The following is a 17,441-nucleotide window of genomic DNA, read 5'->3' as shown; positions in this document are numbered from 1 at the left end:
TTTTCCTATTGCACGTTGTGTTTGAAAGTATTAAAAGTTCCTCAACGATCATACGAATTAATGATTAAATAAAATTAAGATGAAAAAATAACATAGGTTTTTTTAATCGTTTAGCAAAGTATACCCAACAGTAATCGGTTGGATCCATTCATTATTGTAAAAAAATCTTAATTAACTTTCACTCAAATTTTATGATTGATATAATACTGTTTCTCAAATTGATTACATCTTTTTTCTGGATTATATATTTTGAACCTCTTTCTTATGTTTTTGTTTCTTGTACGTTCCTTCATCTTCTATTCAACAATTTGTATTTTTATTTTTTAAGAATCTTGCGAGGGAGCAGGCATGACTAAGTTGGAGAAGTCCTAACCAACTGTACTGTCAAGTATTTACTTTTAAGGCTTTTATTTGATCAATATCAGCAATAATTACAAAGCATAAAGAAAAATTCCAAATATCTTTTGCACAAAATAAAATGTTCAAAGGAGCATTGTGAAGATCGATCGCGATTTTATCTCTTTTAATTTCTCCAGACATTGGACTTGCCGCAGAGATGACGTTATTTCTAACTATTTTTAGTCTCCTTTGTTGATGTCTGAAATTCTACAGATCACCTTAAATGATGCATATGTTATGGAGAACGCAGGCTACCATTACAAATCTAGGAATCAAATCAACACGTAACATTGATAGGTTTTCGTAATAGCCACCTCCATCTACCTTTGAACATTCCAATAGCGCGTTCAACAACCAATATGGCTTTAGACAATTGTGTGTTGAAGTTTTTTTGAACCGTAGTTAAATATCCTTTATTAGCATATGGAACTAATACGTGTTATTGTACTGAGTAGGCTGCATCAGCTATCAAATGCGTATTGTTTGGAAAAAAGCATCAGTGTTACATATATTCTGGAGTCCAGATAGACGAAACACCCGCGCGTCGTGTACAGAACCAACCTGAGCCGCATAATAATAAATAAATTTCATTATTTGACCTGCGATGACCTGGAGCTTTATTTTGAGAAAGTCAGGGTGCGTATACATGGAGTCTGCGAGTCTCGGAGACTGGCAGACTAAGCTCATAAAAGCACGTTGGCGGTACATTGTGAATTGATACTTGTGAATGTTCCTAATATAAGTTCTTTAAGAAATTGAGTTTGACATGAACAATATCAGTTATTTTCTTAAATAAACGCAACAACCATGCCACTTACATCTTATAACCTAAAAAATATCACATTAGTCAGTGACTAACAAAACAAAAAATTATTTTGAGAAAAATAAGCAGTGTATTCACCAAGTTATTGATAAAAATGTAATCCGTTTATTTACAAGTTAAAAAACTGATTTTTATGTTTAGGTTATGTTTTTGTTATGATTTTCATAAAGCGTAAGATATAACATTATAAGTACTCACCGCTACGTTAAAAGCATCCATTTTTCATCAAAAGTCAGTACAAAATATTATTCTAACGGTTTTTGCTCATTATTAATAACCGTCAGACTAATGTACTGAATATATAATCAAACATGCATTGCACGCATGTTTGGATTTTTTCGCCAACGTGCTCTTGTGAGCTTAGTCTGCCAGTCTCCGAGACTCGCGGACTCCATGAATGTATAAACACCCTCAGAACAGAAGGTGCATTTTTGTCATTTTTGAGTATTTTTCGCTGTTCGCGCATGTGCAGAAACCAATATTTGGCTTCTGCGCATGTGCAGACGACCAAAATACGTTCAAAAGTGTGCACGCTCGACTTTTTCAAGACAAAGCCCCTGCAGCTGAATCGATGCATGATTCTTTCGGTTGATGTATCCCTGTCCATTTATATACAATGGGATATTATTATGTGTGCCGTCTACAGCTACAATGATTCCAGAAAATCCCCACAACATCTGAAAACTTTCAGCATTGTCGGAAATTTGAGAAGCTTTGACAAACTGTAACGTACCAGTACGGGTGTGCGAATTTTGGTCTGATCTTATCATTCCAGCATTGGCACAAATCTCGGCCGAAGTCCGGTATAACGACGATACGGCTGCCAGTACTGACTCAAGGCTTGGCCGTATTGGCAGCTCTGGCAATTCTTTCATGGGAATAATCCAAGGAGTGTCATTGGTAGCCGATTAAAGACTTCACACTGTTCTTATTTTTTCCTGAGAAAAAGTAGAAAAGCAGCAATGATAAAGATAATATATATGCTTTGAAAATATAATTCATCGTCACGGATTACCTAATTTCAAAACGAATACCTAATGAGCTGCACATATAAGGAATAATATAATATTAGGTAAGGCCACACAAGTATAGCGCAAATCGTATCTCCATGTATATGAACGAATACATGAACGGCTACGTGAACAAGTGCAGTAACAAATGTGATGTATGATTGAAGCGATAAGCACTTTGTAAGTACTTCTGGGAATGGTGTTTTGAGCTTCGGTTTGAACTCATAATAGTGTCTTACGTTGTTAGGTTTTCTTTTATGTTTTATTACTAAGATAGACTTCAGTTGTTCAAGTTATCGTTGATTTGAATTTGGTTTTAGGTAACCTTAAAGATTCTGTGGACAAAACACATTATGATGATATTTTCTTCTTAAAACAGACTGTAACATATGGAAGTATAGGTGAGAATCTAAGCACTCAAGTAACAAGACCAACATACAAAAAAAATCAAGTTTCTTTTATTTTAAAAATTTTTGTAAACACTCAAAAATATTTAAATGTCTTCGTACTATTAGGAAAGTAAAACATGCTATATTCATTTTAGAAAATTTATTTTCATTGTGCTAGAACTGCTGGGATGCAAAAAAACGTGCCCTACACCTTAGACCTTTAATACAGTACGTAGTAAAATAATTGAACGTTGATGCATGCCTGCCATAAGTCGTTAAAATAAGATTTTTTAATACTTTGCATTAAAGTAATGACGTGTTAGTCTGTTTCTTGCACATTTACACGTTTTGTACGTTAGTGGGCGAAAAAAGATTCCCGCCCTGGTCAGAAATGCACAACTTCACAGCCTTAAATCACAAAGGAAATGAATACTTCACGTCAGGGTATGATAAAAAATTAATTTAAAAAATGAATGTAACCTCGTATGTAAAGGAGTTTTTTGTTAAATGCCTGATAACGCCAACTTTTTATCTTTACTTTTTGTATGACAATAAGAAATGTCGATGTACTGATAATTTTATTTTTTTCAATATTTTTTGTTTTAAAAATATAATTTAAAAGTGAAGGAAGTCATTGACCTAGGAAAGAAAAAACACTTCTATGATATACCATTAAAAGCGTTGTCCAGTGGGGAAAATCGTAGTACCAAGAAACTAACTCGATATAAATCACGTCATTTACACTGTAAATCGGTGTATGTCAAAGTATACATTTAAATCGTGTGGTTGAAATTTCTGTTTTTTATTAAGCACGTCGTGGTCCCGTCGATATGAAATTTAAGAACAACCAAATCTATGGTGCACCAAGTAAATAACCAGTTCCAATAAGTTGGACACCTATGAGTGGAAAAAATCAATGTAGTAAACCTTGGAGTGAAAAAACTCAAATGTCACTGAAACACATTAACAGGTGTGCAAAATATATGACAGGAACGTTTTACTTTTTACAATTTTCTTATTTCAATGGTTGAAGAAAGAAATGATTTTTTACAGACACTCGCCTTTAATAGAAAATATCGATAGAGTAAAAGTTATTTACAAAAAATTGTTTAGTTGAATAAGTTCGTCGAAATACTTTACGAAAAATCGATTAGGTTTTTCTGAAAACTTTTATCAACGTTACGGCATGCTGTTATAATTCCAAGCGTGTTAAAAGACACGTATAAAGCGTGTAGTTAAACATTTTGGTTTCTTATTAAATTTATTATACTAGTCTTGATAAACGTTTTGAAAAAAAAACCAAACCAATGCTTTATGAACTAATTCGCCAAACCTATAGAACAAAACAATTTTTTCTTAAACGATTTACATAAATGAGAAGGCCAAATATGTAGAGAAAATGTTTAGTTTAGTAGAACTGCTTCAATACCTGGTACACCATGGATTAGATTGTTTTTCAAATTATTATCAACACTACGGTAGAGCATTTTATAGATAACCAAAATTTTAACTATACGCTTTAAACATGTACTTTAACACACTTGAATTTAACAGTGTTAGTGACATATTATCGCTCCCGTTCTGTATGATATAAAAGCTGCTCAGTCATTTTTTAAGACAGTCAACGATTGCCGAAAGTCAAGTGCAGGGTAAGTATACTTGCTGACTTTATCATTACTTTTTTTTTGTATCGTACATTAGAAGCATATTATCAAAAAGCTTATTTGAACACAATTCTCATCTTTTACTTTTGTAAATCAAAAATTTTTTTAACTCTCAGTGGACAGGTCTACCCATAAAAAACAAAATGTTACCCTCTGCAAAAATAATTATGGTCTTGGGGCTGATGTATGTCGCCATTCAAATTGTTGGGGCACAAAATTTCTCAAAAGAGTATGTCGAAAATGTACCTGGTAATAAGACGCTACACTACGGACTTTCCTATGGAGTCAACGAAAGCATTATGTACATGATCTGCTCCGAAAATCCTGGAGAGTTTCAATGTCAATTTGTTTTGAACATGATGGATAATACCAACAAGTCATGCAATATAAAGTTTACCGACATCCATAAATCCATGGTAAATGGCTACATACATCTTCATAGAAAGCTGATGGAAAACACTGCTGTTCTTAAATGGGGTGGATTTGTGCGAGCTTTTGAATCGGATAAAAGGATCAGCGTTGTCGACATGGACAATTGCAATTCTGTCCTCATAATGGATTCACGTTTGTATTTGGATAGTTCCGTATTTGATGTATTCTCTTATCGTGATAACCATTACGTCTTGTTAGATCATTGCGTCGTTCGTGGAAATCCATGCATAATTCGATATAACCGAAACGGTAATAATTTGTCAAAGCTTATTTAGGGTGTACGCACGTAGCACCCGTTATCGTGATTGACAATTAAACAATGTGTACTCACGCATGATACTCTGATTATTTGCAGGTATGAAAATCGGTAGACAGTTTACTTTTCCGTCATGGTTTTACAACAAAATAATGTTCGCAAGTGGGTTTTACCGAACGAGAGGTGCATTTTTTAACAAATATTACCAGAACGGCCAAGAAACAGGTGTAATCGCAGGCCACGTAAGCTACAATGGCTTTGAGACTATATTCAACGACAGCTTCGTGAAGTCAGACGACATGATTAGGAAGCATCAGAAGCTTGCAAGTGATCACGGGTACTTGTTAGTATGTATGCTAGAGGACGATCAAAAGAAGGAAGAAGTTAGCTGCGTACAATACAATAAAAATCATAAGGTAATGGACACCAAAACCACATCGAAAAAAAATTACAAGATTTTTAACCGTCCTCATGGTGGCATCGTCATCGTGTACTTGGACTGCGTAATGGTAAATCTTCTTAGCTGTGACACAGCTCACGTTAAGGTCAAGTTGGTCGATAAAAGTGGTAACGTTACCACGAACGATGATCTGTCTGTCCTTATGTTACATACGGGGCCCGTGGAGTTCTCTGAAATTGAGGTAATTTATTCAGAAACTGATACTCATCACTGCTTTTACTTTTCCTACATAAAAGAGGACAATCCAACAAGTGGAGAACTAGAAAAAGTGTGTATCAATGATACTCAGGGTATAAAGGTGAAGTACTTTAAAAGGTGTATAAACAAGAAGAATACCAAATAAGGCTTAGCCACGCTCTACCTACCCATGAGCCATAAATGTAAATCGAATCGCTAAAATTATATTTCTATGTACATGAACGACTACACGAACGAGTGCAGTAACAAGTGAAAACATATTCATGTGAAAGGATTCTAAGATTTAAAATATTCAATGAAGTTTCTCATATGATTTTAGACACACCACAGTTATTGGCTCTATTGAAAACTGATTTTCAGTGGCTGACACTGTAGCGTCTGGAAAACCTTTTTTGTGACATTAATTACTTCTTATTATTATGCATCCACGAAATTGTAATAACTATAATAGTATAAGTTATTCTACAATGATATTCATAAATAATGTAAAGTTTTATGCCCTCAAAAAATAATATGTATGTTCGTCATATTGTTACAGATTTGTACTGAATTAATTTAAATAAATGTAAGTGATTCTGATTTGATGTAATTGATGGTTGTCTCTAATATTTGTACGCCTACATAAAAAAGGAAGAATAGTTTGCTATTCTATACTTATTTAAATGACACAACTTTAGGTAATAAAGCTGTGAGATGTGAAAAAAATAATTTTTTTTAAATATAAATTTTTTGGGAGTTTAAAATCTTAACAGCTTTAAAAAAATAGCCCTTTTCGTGAATTATACAAGAGAAACTGCAAATCAACGGCTCCTTATGGCCACCAATTATTTTATGGCATAAGGAACGCACGATACTTTTCAGCATAATTGTATTTTTTTTTATTTTTACAGCTTATTATTTAACCAAATAAACTGTATGCATTCCGAACAAATATGTTCTTAGTAAGAAGATTTTTGTTTTGAGAAGTGTCAGAACAAGATGTAAAATTTTTAACTGAAAACGTTTCACATTACATGTCAACACACTGTACGGTGTTCCATTTAGTGAGTCTCGGGCGAAGCCGGGACGGGGGGCTGCTAGTATAGTTTTATACGCAAGTCTAATAGTAGTGTCGCTGTAAAATCGTCGTAAAATCGGTCAATATCAATATTCTAAAATTTTCTAGCTTAGTTTGAAAGGTCTAACTGTTTTGTACAAGTGTAGGGACATTTTGCAACTAAGGAAAAAAAGAAATCGTCAATTACTCGAAAAGTTCAAAACCGATTTTGATAAAGTTTGGTGCGATTGTTGATATTATTTATGATAATTTCAGAAAATCTCAAGTTTCTAGGTATTATTGTTCTTGAGATATTAATTATGTTAAAGAAGCACATTTTTAACTTTGAATGCTATTTACCGTTGAACTAAAATGCTTAGCGACTTTTACCTGGGCTCTCATTTTAGATAATTAAGTAAGGAACAAAAAACTTCATAGGTATGTATAACAAAAAATGCACAGGAAAGGTGATATAAAGCAAAACGTTAAAAAAGTCACTTTATTTCAATGAATTGTTAAATTAAAAAATGAAGCACAACTTTTACGGATTGCGGGTAACGATAATCGTAATTTACGGTAAAAAATGTTCAAGAATCAACATTTTTTTTCTAAAAAAAAAAAAAAATAAAAAATTTTGATCGCCTTAGACCTTTTCATGAAATCAGTATTTTTTGTGTTGGTAACCAAACAATGAAAAATAATACATTATTTAATACTTTTTGTCCTTTAATCTATTGACCTCATTTAAATTCACTGACATCTAAGTTACTTGGTATATTGCAAGAATATTTGTCAATAACTACATAACGAGTGGATGTTTGCCATTGACTATTGCAAGTATCTTAATCTTTATTGGTTGTTAAATCCATTCTTCATACAAAAAAACTCGCGCACATGAATACATCATCATTTTACAATCGTTAAGTTTTACTTTTTTTTTTTTTTTAACAGCATGAGTACTATTTTTTTTTTACAATATCTAAATATAAGCCAGACTTTAAAAAATTTAATTCTTGAGTTACGCAAAAGAAAAATGATTTTGCAGTAATGAATGTTATCTTATTCGTCATTAACATATGTACAGAACTTATGCAGTCTAGATTTTTTAGATAATTTTATTTTTATACTTGAATTTTTATTTAGCACAGTGCCATGCAGTGTTATAAAATTCCTACGGATTTTCATCGTGAGACTTCACACGATTAACATATACTGTTGTAGTTAATATTTGAATACAAAAGTTTTCTCCATTAGTATGAAAGTCGTCGCATAAAATAAAATTATTCCACGATAATAAGTAGAAATTTTCGTTTGTTCATAGTTCATTGTAAATTGTTCAATTGACTCTTGTAAAGTTTCAATTTATAACAGAGGTGAAAAATCGCTACTGTCAAAGAAATTGTTTGTTATAAGTAGGACGGAGCGAAGGAGTAAGTTGAGAGGACATCGGAGCTATTGCATTTAAAATAAATATGTTTATGTATCAGACAATGTCAAAACAATTGAGATCTATTTCACTTCGACATTCCCTGAAGTTTCCTCCGATGTTAATAAAATAAAAAGTTTTCGATGATAATGTTTATGAATAATAAATTATTTAAACAGAAAAATAAGACTATTCTACAATTAAAATTTATTTTTTACAGTTGCATAAAAAAAGTTTTTAAATAAAGCGAATACAAAAAATTTCACAGTCGCTGTTTATCAAAATGTTTTTTAATGTACATTTGAAAAGGCATACCTGATAAAATACTTTGACTACTAAGATGATTATATTTGTAGTGTATAAAAATTGATAAAAATTAAAAAAAATGTATTTGTCTAGGCAAAAACATGAATATTAAACAATACGTTCAATGTAATAATTATTCTTCTTATCATTTACGTATATGTAAACATATAAAACAATACATCGTTCAATGTAAGATAAAACAATTGCTACTGCGTCGACTAGAATCATTCGAAAGCTTTCTCACTATTTTTATTTTAATACTTTCTCCTTAATATTGATAAAAACCAATAAAAATTACACCAAGTAAATTCAATTTTTGTTATTGTAAGAGGTGTCTCTTGTTCACTATAAAATTTTAATAAAAAAAAAGTATATGTATACAAAATAAAGCAGCAGAAAAAAGCTTATTGCTGATAGCCATTTGCTTCTTTCTGCTGCTGCTGCATCTCGTGGACGCTGGTGGTGCTGTCTATGCTGTAGCCGGTGATGCTATCCGGGCTTTGAAGTGATGCTGCGTATAATGGATTGATCGGCGTCGAGTTCATATCGAACTGCGTTGAGTCGTACACGCTGTGGCTCTGTAAGCAGGAAATATGACACTCTTTTTTTTTGTTGGACAGCACTGTTTTCATTATTCTACTGCTCAATAGTTTTCTCATGAATGTTAAAGTTAGCATTAATTTTTTTACGGTTTTTTGATAATTTACAGCAGTACGTTAAGGGCGACAGATTGTGCATCATTACCGATTTAAAAGCTTGCAATAGTTTGTTTATATCAGATAGAAGGATAAAACAGAAGATATCCAGACATTTGTTGGTATAGTTCAAATAATTTGTAATTTTGAATTTGGTGAATATTTGATAAGCCAAGATCTAAGGGTTTCTAAAAATTCTGCACCAACAAATGCCTCGATTGAGTTATGAGTAAATAAAACAAATTACATCGACTAAAACAACAAACGTTTAATTAGAAAATTCAAGATTAACTTGTGATTGTATGTATCGGCGTATACACACACTTATGTATATGTATGTATATGTACAAGTATTTAAAGAATCAGGCAAGAGGATGTATCACTTTTGATTAAGAGTAAGGAAAAAAACAATTTGCAAATCGACCGAATCGTATAAAAGACTCGACGTTCCACGCACTCTATACAATGCAGTCTTTCTTTATAATACCACGTTTTTGAACTCTTTCCTTTGGGATAACGTTTCACAGCTTAAATGTCCTTATTTAATACACCATAATATTCTTGACGAATTTCTTTGTAATCGCTATTTTTGTTCAATATTCTTTATGAGAATATGCACTGTTTGAAACAATCACTTTTCAAGAAAAAGAAATAAAATAAAATCATTTGTTGCACTTAATAAAAAGTAAAAAGTATCAAATAATACTAGAGATAAAATTTTAGAAAAAATTAACTTAACAAGCTCGCGAAAGAAAATTATTTTCAAATAATGCGATTTTTTAGACACTATCACTCACAAGCACTGGATAATTTTGAAAATATAACAAAGCACCGAAACAGCTAAAGCACCGTTCGCACAAACAAAGTCAGTATTGTGGAAAATAAACGAATTTCAGTTCACAGCGCCTCGCTTTGCGAAGAGGACGACGACAAAGAGTCCGCGAACGGTTTCTTCGACTTTTGCGAAAGCATAACTTGGATGTTACTGGCCGCACCATCGTTGCTTTCTTCGTTTCGCACGTGTCTCAAATAATCGCTCACACCCGCGCCTGACTTTTTCTCCTCAGTCTTGTACTCTTGCTCTCCTGACTCTGACAACCTCGGCTTGTCTTTAGAGCCACTGCTGACGTTTTCACTTGGCCCAGCTGCGTCAGCAAAGCGCCGAGATTTTCCTCTGGCCTCCTCAACGGCACTGTCACTTTTGTAACCACAGGGAAACAAATTGGCTTTGCTGTGGTTTTCTTGGGGCTCGAAAACGAATTCACTAGCAGTGCTGGGTGACAAGAGCAAATCGGAATCACTCGCTGCCTCGTCCTTGTTCTCTTGACTGTCGGCTATCGTGCGGCTGGAGGCTGTCAGTCTTAAATCTGGCGCGCTGGTCTGAACATTGAGCCGAGACTGTGGGTGCAGGCGTCGCTGGGCCGAGTACTCGTGGTAGAGCAGAGTCGCGTGTGAGGAGCTGCTTTTCAAGCGGTTGGATTTGGAAAAGGAGGGCTTCGCGAGGCACTGGGAGTGAAAGAGCGGAGCGTGAAAACGCGGGGTATGGACCTGGTAAATGTAGTCGCTGTCCGTCTTGAGCGAGGAGAAGCTCTGCTGGTGCGGCAGTGACACTGTGTCCTCGTCCATTGTGTCGTCCACCTGGGCTTTGTAGGAGAACATTATCGATGGCTGCGATACTCTGTAAAAACGAGACGCCCACAAACATGGAGGTGGTTTATATTATTTTTATGTCGTCTTGAACATATTTTTTGGAATGATGCGTTTTCTTACCCAAGGAATTCTGAAAGGAACGTATGGTAAACTAGTGGCGTGAACAAAGTCAGGTATAGTACAGCAGTGAAATCGATGACGCACAATCCCTCGAGCTTTTGAGTGTAGTTTAAAAGGCCAGCTCCTACCGATTGAACTAAATTCATCGTTGCGAGGAGGGCAGCATATACGTAAAAACCCTTACGAGCTGTGAAATAACGTTTATAACGTAGGTTTGTTGCATAGAAAATATGCATTATTTTGACAAGAAATAATTAAATATGAAAATAAACCTACAAGGCAGTGTTAGTCTTTCTCGTAATCTTGTGTAAGGTAGTATCAATATAAATAGATAGATCTGAAATTCGGACCAAAGAAATACGATTACTATTTTTAGAACACTGTGTAAAACCCATTAACAGAAAAATTCCTTTTTTACCGTTGTAAAAACGATGCTGCTACAAAACCAAAACATCGTTCCTCCATGGCCGAAAACATAAAAATCTCGGCTTGGTATGCGGAATGTGTCATCCGGCAAAATAAATTCGAGAGTTCCTTGACTTATGGTAAAAATCAGGGCTATAAAGGACGTGGCCAACAAGACTCGGCGTATGCTAGAACGACTGTCCAAGTGACCTAAGAAATAATTACAAAGGTAAAAAACTGTAACCGTTTTCTCATTGTTGAGGATAATAATATTTACCAAACGCAAGGCCAAATATGACAACACTCATTTCAGTGGAGAGCAAGAAAAACCTGACTGTGACCCACAACACTTTGTCTACCACACCACCAACATCACCGGCTGCATTGACCATCATTGACACAACGCAGCGAATAACTGATATCACAATACTGCAAACGACGAGACCGTAAAAAGCTAGGTATATGGGACTGCTTGTTGCTCTAAGTTTGAGCCTGGCTCTATTGAATCTCGCTATGATGAATAGGAGGAATAAGAGATTTGGTATTAAAATTATGACATCCCATATTCTTATCCTGCCGGAAATAAATACATTGGAATTAGTTTCACTTAAATTGATTTTGATTGTTCTTTAAAGGATAAAAATAAATGGCGTACCTAGTGTCTTGTATTTCCTTGTAGAGTATCAATTTACAAAAGTGTTCCTCATCTCGAACAGCGGAACTTGTGTTAGGATCTGTCGTTGTGCTCAAGTCTCTAATGTACCTCCATCCTTCGGAGACTTCCAGCTCTCCCTCTCCATACATACTGATTTTCTTTATTGATTTTTTGACACTCTCACCTCATGATAGCTTTACTCTTCGAGACTCTAGCAAAACAAAGAATTCATGTTAACAGTTGAAAGCACATGAAATGATGTTTTCTTTTTTGGTAATTGGTTAAAACAATATTCAACGATTTCACAACCAGTGATTTCTACTATCATTTAATGAAAACGGTTATAAGTAATGAAATATTATTGAGAGTCTATATTGAATTGATGTAAAAAATAAACAAAAGTAGCTATTTGCACTGGCAGAGAATGATAAATCACATGTTTTTTTCACCACGTATCTCAAGCCTTTTATCATCATTGTACTCTTTTAAGGGAATGTTGACAGTATCATCCACGATGTATGTATAGTGTATCATAAAATGTTTAATGTGTGTAGGCAACTACTCATGGATATAGGCACATATCACAATCACACTATCTCAAAAGTATAAACTTTCGATCTTATGAATGTTATAAGAAAAGCTTGTCGTAAAAAATAAAATCTTTTTTTGTTTAAAGCTAAAAGTGTGAGATGACACAATACACACAGCAACCTAAAGTTTTGGTTTATTTTCAGTGCAAGAGTGCAAATCACAGAGAACAGTCATAAGTACAATGTGCAAAGTTGCTGGTTGCACTAGTTGCAGACAACAACGTGTACATATATAGTGTAGCATTAGCTTAGTGTCAAAATATCCACCCACACATACTATCTACTATCTAGTCTACTTGATCCCTGAGAGCTGAGACTCTGAGTCAGCTGCAAGAGTAAGTTCGAATCATCCTCATCAGTCATTCCTGTCATCAGCTCTTTTTTTATTCTTGTATACACACAAACACACTCACACACACAAATGCACAAAGAGAGAAAAAATTAGATATTTATGTTGGTAAACACTAAGTATTTCAAGTACCTATTGAGAAAATCGATCTACTCTTGGTGCTCCAGCTGACATTTATCTCAAATAAATTTAGATATATTTTGGGAGCGAGATGGATGGGCAGATATAGGCAAAGGAGAAAGGATTCTCACGTTACCTTCTGCTCCTGATGTTTTTGTAACTGATGCAGTTGCTTGTTCTTCTGACGTAGTCAGCACAGTAGCAGAGGTGTCCAAGTAGTAAATACTCCAGATAGCGTACTTAACGGAAACAATGAACAACATGATACGCATACCCCGGGGTATCGGAGGCATTGCATTTTATTGTTTTCCAACACCCGCGCTCTTTTGTAAATTACATCGGTACACAGTGTATACACAATACGGAACTGATTTTTATTTCCTTATCTATAACAGCAGCTCTCTCTGTCCCTTTGTTGTACGAATGACGTACAATTGCACCGCAGTGTACAAAGTATGGAATACGTAAAGTATATATTAAGTTATTTCTGACAGACGCGAAAGAAAACGTCTCAGACGTCATTTAGGATAACTTTTGATCATCTCTCTTTCTCTCTCTTATCTAGTGCCTATACTTATCTAGTATCTATACTTATGTAAGTATATTCATCACCGCCACCGCCTTCACATTTCACAATGTAGACACCAGTGCGAAGATAATCGATATGAGTACATACAGATGTACAATAATAAAAAATAGTATACTATACGTATACACAATAACACAATTACACATGTAGTGTATATAGGTAGGTATTAGGCATGAATAGAATCAATACATTTTTTTCGATCGGTCGGTCGGTCCAATTACTTATTAAGTAAATAAGTAAGTATATATAAATAGAGCTCGTCGTTGGCTCAGTGGTTAGCGTGCTAGCCTCCGAAACAACACAGCTCAAGGGGTCGTGGGTTCGATTCCCGGTCGGGGCACTCAGATTTATTCTGATGGTTCTTGCCGGGTATCGAATTCATGAAACCGACTTAGGATTAAGATTTAGTTTTTAAGATGAAAAGAAAAATAATAAAAATTGAAAAATAATGAATTGTGACGAGCTCTCGATAACCGGTCCTGCGTGACCGGGGAGATATATAGATACAAACATACAAACATACAAGCGAATATGAAAAAAGACATGTTATGACAGCGAAAAAATAAGAGAAATGTTTATAATGATATAATGTAACGATATGTAAAAAGACAATGTAAAATGATACAATGAATAAAGGAAAGAAAAAGTGTACATACCCATAGTAGGTCAGTACACTATAATATAAAAAAAAAAAAAAAAAAAGTATATATACATACGAACCCAGCATACATTTTGTCTAAAGATTTCTTATAGATGTCTTTTGATAGCCACATGATGGCTCTGTCGGTAGCGTGTCTGCCTATACAGATCTTGATGGCCTCGGACAGAGGTTCAAATCCCACTCTGGACAAAAATTTTCATTAATAAATGAAGTTTTTTTCTGGAGGGAATTTGAGCTTCATCAAAATCTACCGAGTTTCCTACCGTTTTAAAACTTTTAAAAGTTCTGTTTTGTTTGCTACAATCTATAAAGCTATAGCGATAAGGCATAGGGGCCATAGAGTATAGAGGTAATGCGTGTTGTGCTCTCCTACTGTAACTAGTGTACGAACCCTTAATCTATTTTGTCAATCAGTTGATGGCATCTCAGAAGTGGTAGAATAACTTGTCGAGAAATTCAAATAGACTATATGGGGCATGACGCAGAAACCCAGGTAACACTTTTATGCAGAATAAATTAATAAAATAAACCCAAGCTATCCAACCCAATGACCCGGGGTGACTACTAGCAAATATCTCAAATAATAAATTGTTAAATTAAATAACAAAAGCGCCTTTCACCCAATGACCCGGGGCGCTTACTGGCAAATGTATTAAATAATTAATTAATAAATTTATTGACAAAAGCGCCTTTCACCCAATGACCCGGGACGCTTACTGGCAAATGTATTAAATAATTAATTGCTAAATTTAATAACAAAAGCGCCTTTCACCCAATGACCGGGGGCGTTATTAAATTTAGCAATTAATTATTTAATACATTTGCCAGTAAGCGCCCCGGGTCATTGGGTGAAAGGCGCTTTTGTCAATAAATTTATTAATTAATTATTTAATACATTTGCCAGTAAGCGCCCCGCGTCGTTGGGTGAAAGGTGCTTTTGTAATTAAATTTAGCAATTAATTATTCAATACGTTTGCCAGTAAGCGCCCCAGGTCATTGGGTGAAAGGCGCTTTTGTTATCAAATTGAGCAATTAATTATTTAATACATTTGCCAGTAAGCGCCCCGGGTCGTTGGGTGAAAGGCGCTTTTGTCAATAAATTTATTAATTAATTATTTAATACATTTGCCAGTAAGCGCCCCGGGTCATTGGGTGAAAGGTGCTTTTGTTAATAAATTTAATAATTAATTATTCAATACGTTTGCCAGAAAGCGCCCCAGGTCATTGGGTGAAAGGCGCTTTTGTTATCAAATTGAGCAATTAGTTATTTAATACATTTGCCAGTAAATAAGCGACTCGGGTCATTGGGTGAAAGGCGTTTTTGTTAATAAATTTAACAATTAATTATTTAATACATTTGCCAGTAAGCGCCCCGGGTCGTTGGGTGAAAGGTGCTTTTGTAATTAAATTTAGCAATTAATTATTCAATACGTTTGCCAGTAAGCGCCCCAGGTCATTGGGTGAAAGGCGCTTTTGTTATCAAATTGAGCAATTAATTATTTAATACATTTGCCAGTAAGCGCCCCGGGTCGTTGGGTGAAAGGCGCTTTTGTCAATAAATTTATTAATTAATTATTTAATACATTTGCCAGTAAGCGCCCCGGGTCATTGGGTAAAAGTGCTTTTGTTAATAAATTTAATAATTAATTATTTAATACGTTTGCCAGTAAGCGCCCCAGGTCATTGGGTCAAAGGCGCTTTTGTTAATAAATATAACAATTAATTATTAAATTCTTTCGCCAGTAAGCGCCCCGGGTCATTGGGTGAAAGGCGCTTTTGTTATTAAATTTAACAATTTATTATTTGAGATATTTGCTAGTAGTCACCCCGGGTCATTGGGTTGAATAGCTTGGGTTTCTTTTATTAATTTATTATGCCTAAAAGTGTTATCTGGGTTTCTGCGTCATGCCCCACATAGTCCATTTGAATTTCCCGCCAAGTTATTTTATCACTTCTGAGATGCCATCAAATGATTGACAAAAAAGAATAAGGGTTCGTACACTAGTTACAGTAGGAGAGCACAACACGCATTACCTCTATACTCTATAGACCCTATGCCTTATAGCTATAGCTATGTAGATTGTAGCAAACAAAACAGAACTTTTAAAAGTTTTGAAACTTTCAAAGCTTCTAATTCTAAAAAGCAACTTTTATTAACAACCCTGGTCTGAAGTCCATGATGAATTTAAAAAAAAAGATGTTTTTTAAGTAGCGAGAAACACTATACATGTATTCACATAATATAAAGGACTCAGGACTCACTCCGAATAAAGCTGCGAATACATGGACCAAAAGAATATCCTAAACTTGTCTTAGGCCGCAGTCACATGGGGCGCAATAGAGCGAGCAGGATAGGAATTTCTCCATAACCGGCTGTGGTTAAAAGTCCATTGCGCTGCAGGATGCAGGATAGCCCTATTGCGCGGCGCAATAGACTTAACACAGCCGCTTAATTATGGAGAAATTCCTATCCTGCTCGCTCTATTGCGCTCCGTGTCAACATAATTAAGCTTCATTTATATCTCTATGTAAAGCTTACTCGTGTGTCTTACGTCAAGCTTAGACATGAATTTGACAAGTGTAGGATATTCTTTTGGTCCATGTAATCTCACCCTGATGTCTAAACGGAACACACCCGCCTACAGCGGTAAATTCAAACGTTTTAAACCCAATCAACTTAAATTCAAGCTCTTAAGCCCCTTAAACCTTTACCCCAAGTACTTTAACCCCGTAACCCTGTACTCTTAATCCCTTAAACTAAATAACCTTGGGTGCACACTTCAATTAGTTAATGATTTTATTCTTTTATTAACAATAAAAAAGCTACTTATTAAAAAAAAAAGGAATAACTTGTAAATCATTTAAATGGTGTTTTTAGATTTAATAAAATTGTTAATAACTGAAATGACTTGGTTAGCTTATAGAATTAGAGTTACTAACAAACGTAATTTTCCACTCCCAATCTCTTGAGCTCCTAACCCTTTACCCCAAGTACTTTAACCCCGTAACCCTGTACTCTTAATCTCTTAAACCAAATAACCTTGGGTGTACAGTTCAATTAGTTAATGATTTTATTTTTTTATTAACAATAAAAAAGCTACTTATTACAAAAAAAAGAAATAACTTGTAAAACAGTAGGTTGGAAAAGAGTATTAATTATTGAAAAAACTTGGTTATTCCATATGAGTTAAAATTATCAACAAATAAA

General features: G+C 34.5%; 1 protein-coding gene across 3 annotated transcripts; it reads right to left on the bottom strand.

The window, feature by feature from the left end:
• Positions 1-9,342: 9,342 nt before the first annotated feature.
• Positions 9,343-14,415, bottom strand: LOC106638960 (transmembrane protein adipocyte-associated 1 homolog). Of its 3 annotated transcripts, none has more exons than XM_089594658.1 (7): positions 14,302-14,415; positions 11,925-12,135; positions 11,547-11,842; positions 11,283-11,479; positions 11,141-11,201; positions 10,865-11,051; positions 9,343-10,772 (listed from the first exon to the last, which is right to left on the bottom strand). In XM_089594658.1, exons 2-7 carry the CDS (start codon positions 12,071-12,073, stop codon positions 9,992-9,994), a joined length of 1,671 nt encoding a protein of 556 aa, XP_089450784.1. In that variant the 5' UTR covers positions 12,074-12,135; positions 14,302-14,415; the 3' UTR covers positions 9,343-9,991. The 3 variants fall into 3 exon arrangements, with proteins under 3 accessions (XP_089450784.1, XP_014207855.2, XP_089450785.1); XM_014352369.2 differs by lacking the exon at positions 14,302-14,415 and adding an exon at positions 13,120-13,535; XM_089594659.1 differs by lacking the exon at positions 14,302-14,415 and adding an exon at positions 12,996-13,110.
• Between the last annotated feature and the right edge of the window lie 3,026 nt (positions 14,416-17,441).

This window comes from Copidosoma floridanum, unplaced genomic scaffold, assembly GCF_036245765.1.
Source record: "Copidosoma floridanum isolate Cflo_tuat_1 unplaced genomic scaffold, Cflo_Japanese_pri ptg000021l, whole genome shotgun sequence".
Lineage (NCBI taxonomy): Eukaryota > Metazoa > Arthropoda > Insecta > Hymenoptera > Encyrtidae > Copidosoma > Copidosoma floridanum.
Note: the sequence above shows the minus strand (reverse complement) of the source record. Positions and strands in the feature narration are given on the sequence as shown.

What these genes read in the sequence shown, in the direction of transcription:
- LOC106638960 (XM_089594658.1), bottom strand. Translation starts at nt 12,073, where the DNA reads ATGTATGGAGAGGGAGAGCTGGAAGTCTCCGAAGGATGGAGGTACATT. An exon ending in CATATTTGGCCTTGCGTTTG is followed by an intron (nt 11,480 to 11,546) that starts GTAAATATTATT and finishes ATTATTTCTTAG; the next exon opens with GTCACTTGGACAGTCGTTCT. An exon ending in TTCCTTTCAGAATTCCTTGG is followed by an intron (nt 10,773 to 10,864) that starts GTAAGAAAACGC and finishes TCGTTTTTACAG; the next exon opens with AGTATCGCAGCCATCGATAA.